At 38.6% G+C, this 18,921-nt stretch overlaps 2 protein-coding genes across 20 annotated transcripts in view; one reads left to right on the top strand and one right to left on the bottom strand.

Annotated features, from left to right (window-relative positions):
• PCM1 (pericentriolar material 1) overlaps nt 1-17,497 on the bottom strand; it is a 44,950-nt gene extending 27,453 nt beyond the window's left edge. For 5 of the 18 annotated variants that reach the window (XM_087736165.1, XM_087736173.1, XM_087736176.1 and 2 more), the window contains exons 1-13: nt 17,065-17,308; nt 12,806-12,924; nt 11,953-12,198; nt 10,576-10,848; nt 9,846-10,016; nt 9,552-9,671; nt 6,021-6,198; nt 3,927-4,072; nt 3,289-3,505; nt 1,841-2,039; nt 1,373-1,549; nt 477-634; nt 50-264 (exon numbers count right to left, since the gene is read on the bottom strand). In XM_087736165.1, coding sequence (XP_087592291.1) covers nt 50-264; nt 477-634; nt 1,373-1,549; nt 1,841-2,039; nt 3,289-3,505; nt 3,927-4,072; nt 6,021-6,198; nt 9,552-9,671; nt 9,846-10,016; nt 10,576-10,848; nt 11,953-12,198; nt 12,806-12,901 — 2,196 coding nt within the window. In that variant the 5' untranslated portion in view covers nt 12,902-12,924; nt 17,065-17,308. The other 13 variants (XM_087736171.1, XM_087736182.1, XM_087736178.1 and 10 more) reach the window with 10 other exon arrangements.
• Nucleotides 17,498-17,710: 213 nt separating this feature from the next.
• The window catches only part of FGL1 (fibrinogen like 1), a 47,711-nt gene continuing 46,500 nt past the window's right edge, over nt 17,711-18,921 (top strand). The window contains exons 1-2 of one of the 2 annotated variants that reach the window (XM_087736197.1): nt 17,711-17,847; nt 18,548-18,599. The gene's annotated coding sequence lies outside the window, so the exon portion shown is untranslated. Of the gene's footprint in view, nt 17,848-18,544; nt 18,600-18,921 lie in introns of both variants that reach the window. The other variant, XM_087736196.1, reaches the window with a different exon arrangement.

The raw sequence follows: 18,921 nt of genomic DNA, 5'->3' as shown, positions 1-18,921 counted from the left end.
AAATAATGAATGCTACATTTTTGTGCACACATTTATATTCATAAAATACCTGCACCATAGCAGCAAGATTTTGTAACTGTCTAAGTTTCTGTTTTGCAGCTATAAGCCTGTTGATCTTCTGCTCAAACTCAGCATCTCCAGCAGCATCACCCAGACTGCTTCTGTGACTAGATATGGAATCTTCACTAACTCTGTCTTCTTCCACTTCATCATCTTCACCTTGGGGTAGATCAGTATCTTTGTCATCCTCCCTATTATGACAGTCTGGAGGCGGGGAGAGGAGGAAACAAAACAGTACCAATGACACATTATTGAACTTCTGAAGTCCACTGTAATTACTGGACATTAGAAAAAGATCAGCTTCATGATTAGACTCTTGAACATTTTGCTCATCAAACAAGGTTCTCCCAAATTCTGTGCAGCTATCAGAATTATTTGCACTAAGACTTAAAATTACAGAAGATTTTAGAACATACCTAAAGTAGAAGACATTTTTAGAGTCCTTATATTAGCAGCAGATCGGTTATTTATTTCACAGTCTGTATTAAGATGTCTTCCATCTCTGTTATTAGTTCCACACTGTACATTTGAGTTGCTATTTATTTCACTCCAACTACTGACTCCTTGAGGATTTCTAGGGTAAAATGCATTACTCATGTTAACTTTTTAAGAACTGATATTGATGGAATTTTACTTCAGCCATTTTATTAACTGGCTTTTACGGGAATGTCCCCTGACCCTTTCTAAAAAAAAAAAAAATTAACCCCATATAAAATCAGCCCAGACATTTGGAATTTCTCAATATCCTTCTCTCCAATAGTTTGTTTTTTTCTTTAAGCAATCAGAAGCAGCCATGAATTATCACCTGCTAGATCTACAACAATACAAGAGGCTTTCAAGGAATCTGTCTATATTAGAAAAGCTTTATATGATTCATAGCTAAGTTAGTATTCGTTTCTGCACAGTGAAGATCCTTGATGCACACAGTTGCCCTGTTAGACTATAGCTCTAAATGCCTCTCTAAACTGAAGTTTGTTTTTATTCCAATTCCCTAGTATAGGCCTGTTAACCTTCTAGTGGAATTCCATACACATAATTCAGTGCTTAAACCCAAAGGACTTACAGATTTTGAAGTATTTTATAGTGATTTTCTGAATTTCCCATCTAATCTACATTTGCTATATAACTAAGTTACCAAGCACAAGATTAATAATAATCACCTGTATAAGAAAGCTACTTCAAATTAAAAATTTTGGAAAGTTAATGTAATCACAGAATTAAGTTACTTGTGGTTGACCAAAATAATGTATTGCTTCAGGAAACTTGTAACAACTTAGTTACAAAGATTTAGGATGACAAAAAATACGACAACCTAATATTTGTAACAGGCTGCGGATCTTCATGTTCAGAATCACTTTCTGATTCTTCTGTTTCTTCCTCTTCCTTAGTGTTTTCGTTCACAGCATCTGTCATCATATCAGATGTTTGCTCATAGTAGTGAACTAACTCACGTAACTCATTCAGCCTCTTACGAACTTCATTTAGCCTCCTGAGGAGAAAAAAAAGAATATGCTATGTGTTTTGTCATATTAATCAAATCTATGTAGAGTATATACATCATTTACAGTTTTTAAAGTTTACTGCCATTTTCCTAGCTGTAAGAACCTTCTGCTTGAAGCTCTGAACTCATTTAACCATCTTGGACCATTTACTAAACGGTCTATAATACTAAATTAAGTAGATTAAAATATGAAATGGTTTCTTAACACAGAGTTTATTCAAAAAGGAACACTCAAAATCACTAAAGCACATTATGAAAAAAAATTAAAAGAACTTTTACTGCAGCTTTTCTGTTGGATTTAGATTGTCATCCTCTTCACTCTCATTCTGAGAAACCAGGGAATCAGGAGGATAGGGAGCAGATGCCAGGCTATTTGGTTCACCATTGACAACAGTTACTATGCCTGCAGGACCAGAAGCAGCTGAAGTTGTACTTCTTTGATCAATACTCCTTTGAGGAGAACCTGAAGCAGGAAAAACTACAGAAAAGAAACAGAGCTCAGAAGAACAACTTGCAAAAAGGAACCTGCTTAACTGAATTATATTAAAATGTAACTACAGAAAATACTACCAACACACAAAACAGCAGTTTATTAACTTCTTTTCTTGGAAGAACAAAAGCTTTTGTCTTAAGTTTCATGGCATGCAATGCCAGTAGGCAGAGAGTAATAAGTAGCTTTTATAAACAAGACTTCAATCAGTTTCTTTTTAGCTTTATTGAACTTCAGAAGTGGAAGCTTTCATGCTGTGAATCTGCCCAAAGAGTTCTTTTAAGGATTTATTTACAGCTTAATTGCTTTTTTTGAAATATAACATTTCAACATGATAAAAAGAAAAATCCTGTCAATTTTTTTCCTCTGCTACGCTTTTTTGTCCATATGCTGTAGAACATACATTTGAGATTTGGTGTTTGCTTTTTTCAGCTACATGAAATCATATCCAAATATGCTCATTATATGCATTAAGTACATGTATAAAGACAGGGGTATAGTAATGTAACTATTCCATCAGTCTGCCCTTCTCCAGGAGCATGCTCCAACTGCCTCATTTCTTAATGTTAACAAGAACATGTTGTGATCACCCCTCGGAAGTTTCCAGCTATAGGACAAACTTCACCAGTACAAAAGTATTTCTAGGAACAGAAAGCGAGAGCAGCAAGTAGGCCCACATTTAGACTTTAAGGAGAAGAAAAAGCCTTCTAAGGAACAGGCCAAAACTCTAATCCATTCACATAGTTAAGTTCCTCTGGTATGGCCTATGATCCAAGTCCCTGCAACTAGCACATGAGAAAGTCTTTTGACAGTGGACAAGCAAACCCCATAATGTCATAAAGCTACTAACATCTGAAGTGCCAAGTATATAAATACAGAGGTACTGCGATAAAAATACAGAAAGTTCAAGTTCATAAGGTACACTCCACAAGTCAGATGTGTCACAGCCAAGCCCCAAAGAAAAAAATCCCGCTATCACATCCTCACATTAGTCAACTTTGATAATGTTATAAACCAAAGCGCTGCTAGCAAAAACACTCATCATCGTTACTTGTAGAGCTCTCCGTTAAGCCAGCAACCCATACAGCATTAAAAACCATTTGCATAACATTGCCCCAGCACAGCTTTGTCACCTGCATTTCATTAACCAGTTGCAAGTTGAAAGACCATGTTACAAATATGCACATTAAAAAAGTTGTATTGTTGAAAAGATACAATTCTGCCTATATTTACTTACAGGAGGAGTTATTTAGATGTTGGTCACGAAGTGTATGAAGTTCCCCTAACAGTTTGTCCATTTTTTGCTTTTTACCCTGCAACATTCGCATCTTGTTAAAAAGCTGCGCCTTCTCATCTGACAGGTGTTCAGACATTGAAGAGTTCCTGCTTTGTGAAATCTCTCTGGTAAGTGAAAGACTTTCTGCTTGCCTTCTATTGTCTGGCACAGACTGTGTCTAAAAAGAATAATTTCATTTTATTCAGAGTACTATGAAAAATGCCAAATAAATTTTAAGAAACAAAAAGCCCTCAGGCTTGCTAGGTTCAACACCAGAACAAAGAACATAATAAAGTGAAACTGATACTGAAAATACTCTAATGATATCCCAATTATATATTGACTTAATATATAATTATACTGCAATATAGAAACTACTTCTCTGGACTTTTATGGAAAACTGTGAGACAGAAAGCACAGATCAGTCACCTAATAACTTTTAAGAACACAAAGACGCTGAGCTTTCAAGTTTGGGGTATCTTAATTACTCTACTAGCAAATACACACAAATAAGCAAGACAAACATTTAACTGCATTGTTCAAAAGAATAAGAAAAACAGACAATGGCAAAACTTACACAGTGCAATCCAAGGACTGACCTGAGAATCATGAAGTTGGTTGTGAAAGCGCTGAATTAAGTCATTCAATTCTTCATTCAGTTCTGATGTAAGGCTTACTCCTGAAACACTACCTGTAGTCTCTGTTACAACTAGGCATGCAGAAGAAGAAGGAAAAAATGTAGATACTTTTCCACAGTGATGAAATAAAGGCTATTTAATTAAATGTTTGGTTTAATGAGAACATCAATATACTGCACCTCTTAAAATACAGCAATTATTTTTAATGTTGTGTCCTTCCCACCAACTTTACTCTTGAAAGACTCCTTCCATTACAGAAGTTAGTACAAGCCAACTCACAGCTCCTTTGTGAAGGACCATACAAAAGGACTTTATGTCTGTTCTGTGTTTTACTAAAAAGGTCAGAGCAAAATGAAAACAACCAAGTTGTCTAGGGTTAATGGAAACATTTTGCTTGTTAGAAAACAAAATTGTTATTACTTTGTATAGCCAAACTAAGATCAGTGCATGTAATTTTACTTCCTTAAAATAATAAATTAACAGGACACGAAGCTTTCATCTTGGTATAAGTTGTAACCTTTAGAGCTGCAAACAGTCTTGCAGGTTTGTCCTTCAAAAAGCTTTATGAGAGGAATACATTAAAAATAAAGCTTTTTTCCCCCTCCCTGAAAGCTCAAACAGTACTAAGATATAGAACCGGCAGTTGAGAGATGCAAATAACTTTTTCTTTTTCCCCAAATATGAACCAACACTTCATAAGAAAAATCAAGCACAAATATTACTTATTTTCCCCATAGATCATGACTTTGTTACCTGCACAATAAAGTTTTACTATTTTCAAATTTTAAAACATTTATTTTGCCCTATGGTGAATTTGAATCTTTACATTTCTTACCCTACAGCTCTGGCACATATCACATCTTTAAGTAAGTCAATGCAAACAGCAGGAAGAAACTGCTATTAAGAGTGACATAAGTGGAAATGTGAAACAAATAAAAACACCACCAAAGAAAAAAAATGAAGTTCTAATTTATCATAAGTAATCCTATTTTCTACCCACTTCATCTACCCACTCCTCATCAAGATGGAGTTTTGTAAATTTGAGGAAAGAAGAGAAAGCAGATTCCATCACAGGTCTACTGCTGCAGAGCAGATCGAAAAGCAATTACTGAAAACCATGTAAGAAACAAGGAAACAACTTTCAAAGGCACTTGCTTCTCTTGCTCCTGTGGTAGCTTTCTAAAAGGTCTCTACCTACCAACTTCTCCGCTTCTCTTCCTACACTAAAAATCTAGAGTTTTCTTAACTAGTTCCACCTTCTTTCCTATGGCCTATCAAATCAAGGAGAAAAAGCAGAAAGAGGAGCTCATCAGAGCAAGGAACCTTAAAGAGACTTTTTATAAAATGCAGAAACCAATGCTTATATTTCTACAAATTAAGCTATTTTAAATATAAAAACTAACTGTAATAAGAACTGCTATCCCATATACCCTCTAAATCAAGCCTAATGGCAACTCTTAAGGGACTCTTGAGAAAACAACTCTGCTGACAACCTTTAAGCAGATACCATAGCATTTCAGAGTTCTAGTTTCGTATTTAGTTATGTAACTGCTTTAGCAACTTCCTTTCTTTTACTGGATAAACCATTAGTCTACCAATGGCTAATAAACTGTCAAGCAACCAGCCACCAAAAAAAAAAAAAAAACACCATGAAAAAGCAAACAAAAAATCAAACTACCAACTGCCTATATCCAGAAGGATGCAGAAAAGGAGACAACATCCCCTACTCCAATTATTTCCTTCAAAGGCCTGGTACCATGCTGGAGATGAGTGGCAGACTCCTAATCTGATGTGGTACACCAATTCTTAGGAGAAAACCCCACACTTTTAGGATTTTACAAGTAAATCACAGAAATCAGTTACGTGGTTTTTAACGGACACATCATTTTACAATGTTACATTGTCAACTCTTTTCAGAAATAGATGACTTGCAGTAAAATTTTTAAAAAGTGCATTATAAAAAAAAAGACTTGTTCATGTGTATTCCACAATTTCAGCTTTAATCATTCAATCAGCATGCTAACATGCTATCAAACATACCATCATTCCACATACCAGAATCATCCATGACAGCAATTGCTTGCTCTGCTTTATGCTGCAAAGCAAGAAGAGCTGCCTGTCTTCCTTGAAGAGCCTTCAATTGCTCCTGCTGTTGTAGCATCCTTTTCAATAAATCATGCTGCTTCTTCAAGCTCTCCAACTCCTCTTTAGCTTCCTGTCGAGGATCTCTGGCCTGCAAGATACGGAAGAACATTACCATTATCATGACAATTTATTTGTTGAGTACTAGTGACAGAAGTGTCAAAACAAGCAGGACTTTAATAGAATCAAACAGCCTGGTTAGCGTAAAAAGGTGAAACTGAAACGGCTTCACCTTTCCAGTAGTCCTTTTCAGTCTAAAAATTTTAGACATCCAACAGGGAGAAGGCTGTACCACCAAGACGTGCTTGCCACTCCTGGCGGTTAGGTTTTCTTTAGAAATCCAGTCAGCCACCCTAATGTGTCCTGAAGACTAACCCAAGCATCCCTGTCTTTTGAATCATAAAAGAGGGCATTAAGCTGTAAGACTGGTAAAGCTAAGCAAGGTAAGGCATAGTATCATGGAACTACGTATAATACAAGATCTAGATTGATTTACTGGCCTAAAATCTCTAAGTTTTCAGCAGAACATTTAGGGCAGTTATTCTTCTCCAACCTATAATGTGTTTATTTTTGTATGCTATATTTATGCCATAGATACTAGAATAGACTAGCTTTAGGTAAACCAATTTCGGAACAAAAACATGTACAGAACCCCCTCTATATCACATTTTCAAACACATGGAAATAGATCTGAAGGAACGAAAGCATGTTGTGCAATTAAAATATATTAAAACTAAATTATTTTCCTCATCCTATCCTAATTAAAAGCCGGAGATTTGCCTCAAAACTTTTATTCAAGGATTGTCAGCAAATTAAGTAATCTAATGAGACATTCACAGTTAAGATTCTGATCCTGTTTGAAGTTGGATTATCACACTATGCAGATGAAACCACGGAAAAATTTGCCTCCTTTTTGTTAGGAGTTGACAAGTATTTAACAAGAACATTACTGACTTAAAAGTATCATCTTCTCTCCACATAGTGCTGAGTTCCTGAAGTACAAAATTCTCTCAGTCCAAAAATTCCACACCAAACGTCAGAATAGAAGCAGGCATCTTATTAACTAGTTCTGGGTACCAAGGAGTGCTCAACTTTCCAGTAGAGAAAGGAGAGCACATCCAGAATTCTAAACTTCTCAAAGAAGTGTCACCAAAACATGTACTGCAACTGGCACTGATCATTCCTGTTAAATTTTCATCTTATATATAAAAAGCAGAGTAGAGGCCAAATAGAGTATACAATGAAATCAACACAGGAAGGAATGGGGGGAAAGAAAGGGAAAAAGTGGATGCGTCTCAGTCTCGCTCACCTATTAAATAATCCAAGCTTTATCTAAAGTGCCAGATTTGCTTGAGTTCATTAAAAACAAATAACAAATTTGTCAAGCTTAGTTCTACATTTAGCCTAATAAGCTGACAAAACATTTAAGCCTTTTATTTCATTGAAAAAAAATAATCAAACTTGGACTTTTTTCTTTTTTGTTTTTAAATCAGAGTAAGAGACAACGCCATAGAAAAGCTGGTAACAGATAAAGTTTTAGACTCCAAGCACCTTGGTCTTCCCCCTTTCAACCAAATATTTATATAAACAGCTATACAAAAACATTTGTGGAACAAGTTAAGGCTAATATTCTCTAATCTATTTTCTCTGTATGGTACTAGCTTAAATTTGCATTGGCAGACTGTTGGTGTAAACAAAACAAGCATCTGAAAGTCACATTTACAATATGTTTTACCAGAAAGAGAACAGCAAAACTGGAAGGATCATCTACATAAAATCAGAACACCTGCTGTACAGAGTTACAGGTAGTACTTTCTCTGTCAATGTTGACACTTCAGAAGAGAAAGTTGTCAAACATCTCTATTTAAAGAAAAAAAAACTCCAGGCAAAGAAAATTCATTCAATGAAAAGACAGCTGGATACAGATAAGCAGGCCAAATGGAACATTCACTGTAAGTAACAAACACATCTGAAGCTGTTAACAGGTGAAAGAAGAAAAAAAAAACCAGCGAGATCAGCATGTATAAACCCTATTTGAGGCTAAAATAATATTTTTAAGTGTACCTTTGAAGGCAATCCATGTTCTTGGCTATTAATCCTACAAGGACAGATTTCCCTGTCATTCAGAGCAGCTCTGTCACTTTTCCCTTTAGGGCTTGCTGTAACATCAATGTCTGTAACCTGTTCTTGTGAAGCTGAATTCCCTAGTTTGTCCTCAATGCGGGGCCGAATGCTCAAACTAAAAGATACCTCCTTTATTAAATAGTTTAGTATGTTAGATTTTGAACATGTGCTCCAACTTAGCATGTATTTTTAAGTTACAAACCTACCCACTTGTATCTTGTCAAATAATGAAAATATCAAATAAAATCTACTAAAGAGCAAAGACATTTGTAGTCATTTTTAGAATTTTCATAAAAATAAGGCTCCATGCAGCAATCAACCTGATATGACTAGAAATATTCATTCTGCATGTAATATATTCAAGCTGCAGGTAAAACCCATATTGCAAAGATGAAGAAAAATGCAAGTTTACATGCATACTACTTAAAAACTGTACCGATCTTTTTCTGCATTTTTCAATTATTTCTTTTAAAGTTAGAAGTACATCTTCCATGTCTATCATTTTATTTCTTTATGGGGATAGAAAGAGTTCTTACAAAGCTAAAAATAACAAAAACTTCTTAATGTTTTAACTGCTGTTTTACTTCCAAGCACGTAAATTCTCCTCATCTGTAGAACATTCAGAGTACTAAGTGGTTAAAAGGGTACCAGCTCTCTAGTATTTTTCCTCAGTATAGTAGTATTGGAAGATGTAAAACATAAGTTGTCATTAAAAAATTTTTGTATCTACTACAAGAATTGTTTACCATGTTAATACAAAAGCTTTTATAAATATAAAGGAAGATATGCCCGTGTACCTCAGAACTGAATTCAGAACACATTTTCTAAAAGGTGCTCATCTCTCCAAAAAAGGAGAGAAACTTCTGTGTTAGGTCAATACTTCTACCATATTACTAGAAAGATGGTTGGGCAATGGCCCACTAATGACTCATTTCTAACCCTCTCCTCACCCAACACCAGCAGGTCTTCCCCACTAACAGAAAAACTTACAGATGAAAAACTGTATAGAAAAATATTCCTTCCTACATCAACCCAATGCATGTTCTGCCACAGTAACCATTTAACCCTTCACTCTACTTTGAAGACTACATATTTTAAAAAACTAATCAAGATACATTGTTGTTGTGACAGAATCATTAATTTTTCCCCATATTAAAAAAAAAATATCCACACATGGATGAACACCTCCTAAACAGAGTGTTTGGGGATTTACTTTTTTTTAATTGAACTACAGATTATGACACTATCACAACAATCACAACAAAAGCAACATAAAACAAAGTCTATTTCTACCACCTTAATTACTAAAAGGCAGCTTACCGTGGTATCTGAAGCCTCAGACTGCACATCAATGTTTAGCGATGTGCTCTCACCTACAGAACCCGATCCCACAGCTGAATCTATAGTCCGAACATCATCATCCTCCTCATTTTCTCTAGCCTGAAATATTTCATTAGCATAAATCAAAAGCTATATAAGGGGGCAATAAAAATGAAATATGGAAGGTACTACATATTAAAACCAACACCCCCAGTAGCACCATCAAAATAGCAATAGTCAACACCTAAAAAAGCTTACAGTGCAGAAACAAATATATTATGTTCTCAAACTTACAAGCATCTTTTGCAAAAATTTCAGATAGGATTTCTCCTGCTCTTTAAGGTGATCTATAAGGTGTGATAAACGCTCAACATTGGCCGATCTTTCATTTTTCTCTACAAGATCATCCCGCATGGAGCTGGCCTTAGCAATATAGTCGCGAATTTGAACTAGTCTGCTCACAATCTGTAAAGACACTGAAATTACTGAATGCATTCAGCTACAGCTTCAACGTATTTAATGCACAAGACATGGCGCAGCAACAGCAAAGTAGTAATTAAAGGGGTGACATACTAGTACTTTCAATCCTATAAGCACACTTCTGCAGGTGGTTAGAAGTCAACAGCTTTTATAAGGATAGATCTATGCATGCGTGAAGTTGCAAGGCTGAAGCACGGGGCTTCTTGTCGACATAGGCTAAAACAGAATTGAGCTCATTAACATATGAAAATATTGAACTGTGAGAGTATTTTTGGAACTGTATAAAAGAGAATCAACGTCTAAGATGAAAATTAATACTGCTTCTGTTACCAATGAGCAGATTTCTAAAGAACAATACATGATTAAGTTTGGTTTCACATTTTCCTCAAGTTGCCTTCTAGAACAGTGGGAAGATAAGCATTTCCAATAAAGATTTAACAGTTATACTTTCCAGAAATTTAGAAGGATGCACTGAAAAGTAACAAGGTAATTAAAACCTTTCTAAGTGTCAATACTCTGTAGACTTTATAGGCTACGTAAATACCTGGCTACTATCCATAGCTGGTTCTCCCCTTCCATCTTCTTGAGCAGAGACATGACAATTTTGCAAGAAATCCTTGCTTAGAGCAGCTCCAAACAACTCTTTACATTGCACTGATACCCCACTTTCCTTTTTTTGGGAACCTGAGGCAGGATCTTTGCTTTTGTTAGTGTTTATCTGCAGTGACAGGAAGTTGAATGGTTTTTTGTTTTCATTAAGTTGACGCTTGTTGTTAGCGGCTGTTGCCCTGCCTTGAGAATCACTTCCAATGCTTCTCTATAAACAAACAAAAAAACAGAACAATTGCTTTATTTTTTTCCTCCAATATATTCTCAACACTGATTAGTTTCACTGCTTGGATTACCAGTTCTGCAGTATTATTAGACTGATTTTTAAGTTACCTTATTAGTCACTGACTAGGCAAAAGCTAGCTAAAGACAGTGCTGGTGATTTTTGCCGTATGGTTTTCAAAGAGCAAGCCCACCCTCCCAGAACAGCTGAGAAGCAAAAGGGTTCTGCAGTTCCTCAGAGCTTAGTTCCTCATCCCTGCTGCAGCCTCCACCATTACTACAGTGAAAGGCATCCTACTTCTCCAGGCACATTTGAGAGAATAACAATAATAAAAGAGCAACATATTCACTTGCAGAATATGATACCTCATAACTTCAGCTTTTCTTTAGAACCTTCTGAATAGCAACTTGTTGCCATAACATACATTTGGGGAGGAAGTTATGCCCAGTCTTCATATTCTAAGCCAAAGCAATGAACCACACTTGAAAGAATCTTCACAAACCGAACAAGTTAACAAACTTTGGCAAAGATTAACAAGCCTCTATTCTGAAACTGTTGGCATAAATTTATGCCTCATTACCAAACAATTAATCCCTCATATTTTTCATTGTTTTGGACAAGGGAAGGTTGAATATGCCGTATTCCCAAAGAAGCAGTTATGGCTCAAGAATTCATGCCATACGCTCTACTGTTAATGCTACTCTTCTGCTTAATCCACAAGGATAACAATATTCAGAATCACAAACTGGCATTTCAAGAACAGACTTTCAAAATAAGGTAACATTTTTGAGTGGCAGACAAGTATGATGAGTAAGAAATACTGATTTGAGGACACAGGAATTTGTAAATGATTGAGAGGAAGAAAGAGAAGACAGCTAGCATACTCTCAAGCATAGGAAAGCCACGGACCTGAACTTTCCATAATTTTCTCAAGTTCAAAACTAGAATTTTGATTTGGCTCCCATGGTGCCTATAAGCTTCCCCCCCCCCCCAATTGCTTATGAAAGCTTTCTTTATTCATCTGTCAAATTATTAAGAGATATAAATTCTGTAGTCACATTTATAGTGGGAGCTAGTATTCACACAAACCTGATCCAGATCACTGAAGTTTATTCTTTGTTTAAGCCTTTCTAGTTCAGCCTGCTCTGGAACAGACATCTGAGTCATGTATCGAGCATGAGGAAAACTATGAGGAGTTCTGGTCTTCCGTCGTCCCATTCCAGGTGAGGATTCTGGAGATATATCATTAGTAAGCCTTGTTTCGGCTTCCCCACCAAGTTTTTTCTTGTTTTTTTCTGAAGATCTGTTTGCTTTCTTCTGGTGACTTCCCCAGTCCTTAAGGGGAAGGAGAGGGAAGAAAAAAAAGTCATATTTGTTATCCACACAGACAGAAAGTAAATGTTTTAATTCAGTGAAAGAAAGTTTACTTCCATTTTAGAAGTAAAACCAAAAAGCATTATCAAAATACGCACCAAGTTTTCTAGAGCAAATGTCACATTACAAAATATAATTTTCTCCACTACATAGATTAAAAATAGCTTGTCAGGAAATTTTAAACCTACTTCATCCTACAATGCAATAAATTAATTTCAAATGAAGCTAAAACTGTATTTTTCTTCTTTGCTGAAGACTCTTCAGCAGTTTAGAACTTTTTAAATTAGAGCTTTCACTTTCATGACACCTACAATACTTTTGTGTCTAGCTACTTTATTTACCTAAAACACTTCCCATAAATACATCTACAGACTCCACAACCTCTGAATTACACTCATTGCTTGCTTACGTCTACCTCAATTATTTTTATTGGTTTTGCGGATACTTACCTATAAAGCTGTACTGGCAAGGCTTAGGGTTTTACATTGTTACCTGCCACTAACACAATCTCCCTGGTAATTTTAACATACAGCATAAAATGGCAACTGAAAGATAAGATTAATTATACCGTGTTGTTCAGCCGGTCATCAAGGCTCTCATTGCTCCAGTTAGGCAAGTCCTGATCATTCATGCCTTCTTCAAAGGGACCACCTCCTGTTGCCATGACAAGCAACCAATAAAAAGAATCTAAAAGAAATAGTTGAAAGAAACGCGCTGTATTAAAATCAGTTTATGTGGAATATTTTAAAGATTCATAATCTGAGATGACAATTACATATTCATGATAAAATGCAAACACAAGGCTGTTTTAGGAAACTAAAATCCCTGTTTACTAAACATGTAACAGTGAGAAGAGATACTTGCATTAAAAATGAAACAAGAAGTAGTTGTGGGTTTGAAGGATTTTTTTTTTTACCGTTTTTTTTCATCCCTGCTCTTAGAAAGTGGGGTTGTTTTTTTTTGAGGCTCTCAATTTCTCTCACTTTAAAACACACCATACAGTGCTCAGAAAGACTAGTTTGTGATTCATAAGCCTGCACTTTCAGGTCCAGGGTGATGTCTACTCAATACAATAATTGACTTTGGAGACCTAGTGTGTCAAACTTCTGTGTTTATTTCAATACTAAGATGTTGACAAGAGCACTGAAGAGGATAATTGATAAAATACATGGAAAAGAGACATCAGTAAAAGCATTTTTACTTTCTTTACTACAAGTTAAGTTATTTATGCAGTGAATGCTGTGCCACTTACATTATAGTTTCTAGCAAAAACAAACAAAATAATTTGGGTTTCCTAGAGCTTTGCCGCTCTCTAATAGTGTCATTCTGTGCAGTATAAAGCAATCTATATGTTAAAAATTTCCACCTCTAGTTTTGACATTAGTAATAAAAAAGTTGCTAAAGCTGAAAGATGAGAAAAAGTATTCCTTTATAGCAGTAAAATTAGATTAGCCTGTTCAAAAAGGTGAAGAATACGTAACTATATACTCTCAGGCTGCAATGAAAACTGCATAGCCTCAGTGCTGCTGGCACAGCTCCACTGCACAAAGCTACGAACTTTTTCTTTATAACAGCTATGAAGTTCCGTTACAGGCGTAGAAGAAAAACAGTCTTGCAGAGAATTACTTTTTCTGGCTAGTTTTAACTGCTATGTAAGGACATGTTCCTAGCTTTATCTTTAACTGAAAAAAAAATCAAAAAGGACCATTTATTTCTAAACATTATACTGCAACCTATCTACTATTAATTTTCACACCAAGATTTCACACAGTGCAGGTGAAGAAATCACATAAAACTCAAGATTAAGAAGTATCTAAGAAGTTGGGGTTCTTAATAATCAGTTCCAGAAAAAAAAACCCAACCAATTAATCCTGAACTAAGTTTAAAAGCTGTACTAGTACACCTCTCTCACTTCGGTATAGTATTCAAAATCACACAGTACAGCCCTTCTAGTAGATGCACTTGCACAAAGCAGTATTTTTATGCAAACACAGCCTATTACTATACCATTAAGGAAATGGGATCAGGTACGCTCATTATACCATAACCACACCTCCACTCAGCAATGTACCAACCTAAGTCACATTAACACAGTTCGGAGTAATTCAGCTTCTGCATCTCACAATCAGAATCATAACACAGGTATAATTAAGTGCTTGCTACTTTGGAAACTGGCAGATCTGTGCCCTACTGTCCTTGCCCATTCATTCATACTCCCTTCTTCGTCCCAACAGAAGTGTCCACTAGGCCATGCAATCAGAGGGTACCATCTATAAACTAGCTAGCCAACAAACAAAACTGAAATGAAAAAAAAAAAAAAAACCAAACAGATGAGTTCTCAACTGGACAAGCTCCCTAAACTGGCTAACCTGATAACTATACAAGAATTATCTGTAGGCTCAAGGAAGGCAAATAAAAGCCATGTCATCAGGAGGAGTGAAACCCAGGCAGATCAACTGCAAAACCACACCTTCTGTGCAACTTTCACCCAGGTGAACTGTCAGACTTATTTAGAAAATAAGAACACAATACCCTTTCCTATGAAAAGTTCACAGGGCAGCTCTCCTGCCAACTCAAGGTAAATTTGACAAGCATTTAAAACAAACGCATAGTTATCAGTTTAGCTTGTTTTAGAAAACAGCTATGTTTTGCAAGAACTTTCTTCAGTTACAGATAAACTGTTCAGCTTTGTAGATGTGCAAGACCCAACATTTCAATGAGCACTCTATCCTGACCTATGCCACTAAGCATAATGAGTTCATCTCAACAAGATTAGAGGCCATCTGGGTTTACAGTCCAATTCAGTAAGCTGTTTCCTCATCATCATGTTAGATAATTCTACTAAAACCATAGCAAAAGAAGCTTTCCCCGACCTTCCACTGTAAAAACAAGAAGGGGCAGTATTCATCTTTACATAATACAAGTAACTCTTCACATTTGTTCCATTTAAAACTTTCACAAAATCTATTTTCAACTATCTTTGCCGTAGGAGTCTCTGATTACCTCTGAAGTAAACTCACTGCCATAGACGGAATATTCTGAATAATATTCTCAAACAAGGACACTAGGCATATGCCAATATACCCTAACAAATACAGCTCAGAAATAACAATATCCTGATTAATTCCAGCAAGTGGATTTTAAAGTGTTCTAACAGAACTGTGCCCTTCCCAGAAAGCAAGTTTCTAAAAATTCATATTAGTGTCTTTGATATTTCCAGATGAGTTATATTCAAGTTATATTCAAGTGAGCTTAAGAACACAGAGCTATGCTGATATTTTATCCCTTCAACTCAGTTACAAAAACACAAAGAGGTTCAGCCAGCTTTTTTCTTAGAGATGAAACTCTCACACATGTTTTTCACCTCCCCCCACACACTTTACTACTTTGTATTTTTTCTAACTTTTCATTCTACCAGCTATTTCCAGAAAAAATCCTCTTATAAAAGCTTTGGTATCCTTCCATTACACTATTTCTGCATCCAGCAACCCATCACCAATCTCAGCTTCTTGCATATTATAGAATTTGTATAAAAGCTCTATTTGAGCATGTGCATACGGCCTTACAACATTTACTAGGGACTTGGGGAAAAAAAAACCACAAACTTTTAAGTATATTTTCTACAGAAATAATGAGAAAACATGTAAGATTATAGTTAAAACGTGTAAGATTGTAGCCAAAACATATTTTGTACATGTAACAGCAATATGCAAATTACTGAGAAGTATCACTACAAAACATGCTAACAAACCAAAGATATATATTTTTAAAGGCTTTTTTTTCCTACAGCGAAGTTGGTTTTGACATTTTTTTTCCTATAGCATTCACATGAACTGCAAGAGCTCTGAAAAGCACTTAATCCTGCACATAGGAACTTCTGAAAATTAAAAATTAACTGGAAAACAAAAAGTTGTAAAAAGCCATCATAGAGTCATAAAGACTGAAAACAGGATCAAATATTTCTTTAAGTTTAGCTTTTTAAGAAATGCACTCCTCACTGAGGATTAATGTAGCGTTAACTCATTAAATGCCTACAGAGTACTGCCAACCATACAATATCACCAAATAGGAGCAGACATCGGAGCAAGTCCTCTCCTGTTGCACCGGACAGCCCTCACACGAACAACGCGCTAGAACTGCGAACTCCAACGCCCGGACCGAGGGAGAGATGCCCGGCACTGCCGGCCTGCAGAGTCAGGGCCCAGCCGCGCACCTCAGCCCTTCCCGGCACCCCGGAGGCTGCCGTCCCCACCTGGTCCGCTTCCACGGCGGGGCGCCGAGCCCAGGCCCGGCGGGTCTCGTCGCCGCCAACGGGGTCGGCGGATCGAGTGATCCCCCCGCGGCTGTCCCGTGAGGCGGGAGAAGCGCTCCCAGGGCCGGGGGCGGTCAGGAGGCCCGCGGAAAGCCCGCTCCTTCCCCGCGCCAAAGCCCGGGGCAGCGGGGGGTGCGGGGCGGTAGGCGGGCTCTGCTCGAGGCGCCTCAGGCAAACGCGCGGCCGTCGCCACAGCCCCGCCAGCGTCTCCTTGGAGAGCGGGTAACGCACCTTTCCCAGGGCTGGCGGGGAGCCACCCGCCCAACCTGCTGATTGGCAAGGTTTCGCTGGGCCTGCCGGCCCCGGCCCCCCCGCCGCCCCGGGCAGCGAGCCTAATGCCCTCTCCTCGCCGGCCGGGTGCCCACCCACGCGGGCCCGCAGGGGCGCAAAGGCCGCGGCAGGCGGCCCTGCCCCGGCAGCGGCGGCCCCCGCCCCTCTCCCCCCGCGCTCCGCTGCCAGCGGGGGGTGGGGGGGGGCAGCCCCGCGCGCGGGGGAGGAGAGAGAGGGCGGCTCACCCCGCGGCGGAGGGGAGGTCAGCCAGGCCTGGTTACTCCTCCACCGCCGTCCACTACCCGCGGGGCCCGGGCTGCTCGGCCGAGCGTTTCGCCTTCCGGCAGCGGAGAAGAGCAGCGGCCTCGCTTCGCTCAACGCCGCGGAACAGCGCTGGCGAAGGGACTCACAGCCCTGCCTCAACGGCCACCGCCGCCATCTTGGCCGCGGCTCGGCGAGAGGTGGGGGAGGCGGACCCCAGCGGACGGATACACACCGTTACCTAGTAACCTCCGCCCAGCGATCCCCTTCCGCGCGGCGCAAGCGCCGCCCGCCCCGCGCCACGTGAGGGAAGGGCAGTCCTTCCCGCGCTTCTGGGCGCCCGCCGGGAGCGGATCCCTGCGCGCCGCCGCCGCGGTCGCGGGCGACGGAAACTCCAAGTCCCGGCGTGCACTGCGCGCGGAGCGGGGCCGCGCCTCTCCGAGCGGGGCGCAGTGCCTCCTGGGAACGGTAGTTTTCCCGTCAGGGCACCGCCCGTCTCCCTGACAGGATTAGCGCGTGGCCAGCGCTGGCTTGAGGCGGGGTGCAGAGCGTGGGGCTCGTTCTGGTCGTAACATAAAATATGAAAACGATGATGGACTGAATAAATGACTTTACCTGACTGGAAGACTAGTAAAATCACGTCAAAACCCTAAGCTGAGCGAGGATCAGATCCTGTCCTCGTTTGAAGCAGTATCAACTTGCAGAGTGTTTCTGTCTGCGTTTGGTCTCCTGTAAGAAGCTGCAGACGAAAATGCAGCGGTGAAAAGGTGGAAATCATTGTAGTCTGTTCTACCTTTTTTCTTTCTTCTTCTGCAATGCCGTTATTCGTGTTTTGCTACTTGCTTTAAGGCTTGGAGTTTACAGATCTGGGTTCTTTAAACTTGCCTTTGGGGGAAAAAAAAAAAAAAAGGAAAAAAATAGAAGGATTTGGCATTTAAAAAAATAGTTGTGGGTAATAATCATGCTGTGCTTTACTGTTCTCCTATCACCCGGTTGTTCCTGGCAGATAACCTTATATTTAGCAGAAGTTCTTGTTAGTCCTCAGGTGGCTGGATTTGCAGAATATACTCAGGATTTTCAATTTATGTTTCAGTAAAGCTGATATCATGTATATTTCTCTTGTTTGAGGGGATTGTCCCTCGTTGTCAGAATGGGAAAAACGAGTTACTATTTTCAGCATTTCCATTACACTGAGTTTCTAAAGCAGAAGCATTAAATATTTACATTTATTCATACAGTTCATCCTGGGCAAGAAACATTCTACTGCTACTACACAGAAATGTAGCTAACCCCCCATCTCTCTCATATTAGTACTTACACAAATATATTTTGCTCCACCAAAACATGACACATGAATCCTTTTCAGTGACACATTAAGCTATATGTAATTTAGAAATGGAACTAAATGATTGGAAAACCTGTGAAATAAAAATGTTTCAATAAAAATATTGTCGTTTTCTCCAGCAGATGCCCCAGTGTCAAAGGAATAGTTCTGGACAATACGTAGCGCGTGAAAGAGGTGAGCATAAGACTGCCTGTTACAGCAGCATTTTTCTCCCATGTCTACCCTGGACTACATGACTGTATATCCATAACTGAAATCGCTTTAAAAAGAATCTGCAAGAACTTGATGGAAGTCCTCTATGTAATGAAGATATATTATTCATCTGTATTGCAGTTCTGCAGCTAATAAAGAACTTCATTTATCATTTTTTTTAATTATCCTTTTAAATAATGTCATTTTATCCTGGCGTCAGGTACCATGCCTGGTTATTCGGCACAGTATTGGCAGTGTTGCAAGACACTTTTTATTGTCACAGTGGCATACCTCGCACTGCCCG

Source organism: Nipponia nippon, unplaced genomic scaffold (genome assembly GCF_047370975.1).
Source record: "Nipponia nippon isolate SJK-2023a ecotype South Korea unplaced genomic scaffold, ASM4737097v1 scaffold_6, whole genome shotgun sequence".
In the NCBI taxonomy this organism is placed as follows: domain Eukaryota; kingdom Metazoa; phylum Chordata; class Aves; order Pelecaniformes; family Threskiornithidae; genus Nipponia; species Nipponia nippon.
This window is presented reverse-complemented; position numbering and strand designations above follow the sequence as displayed.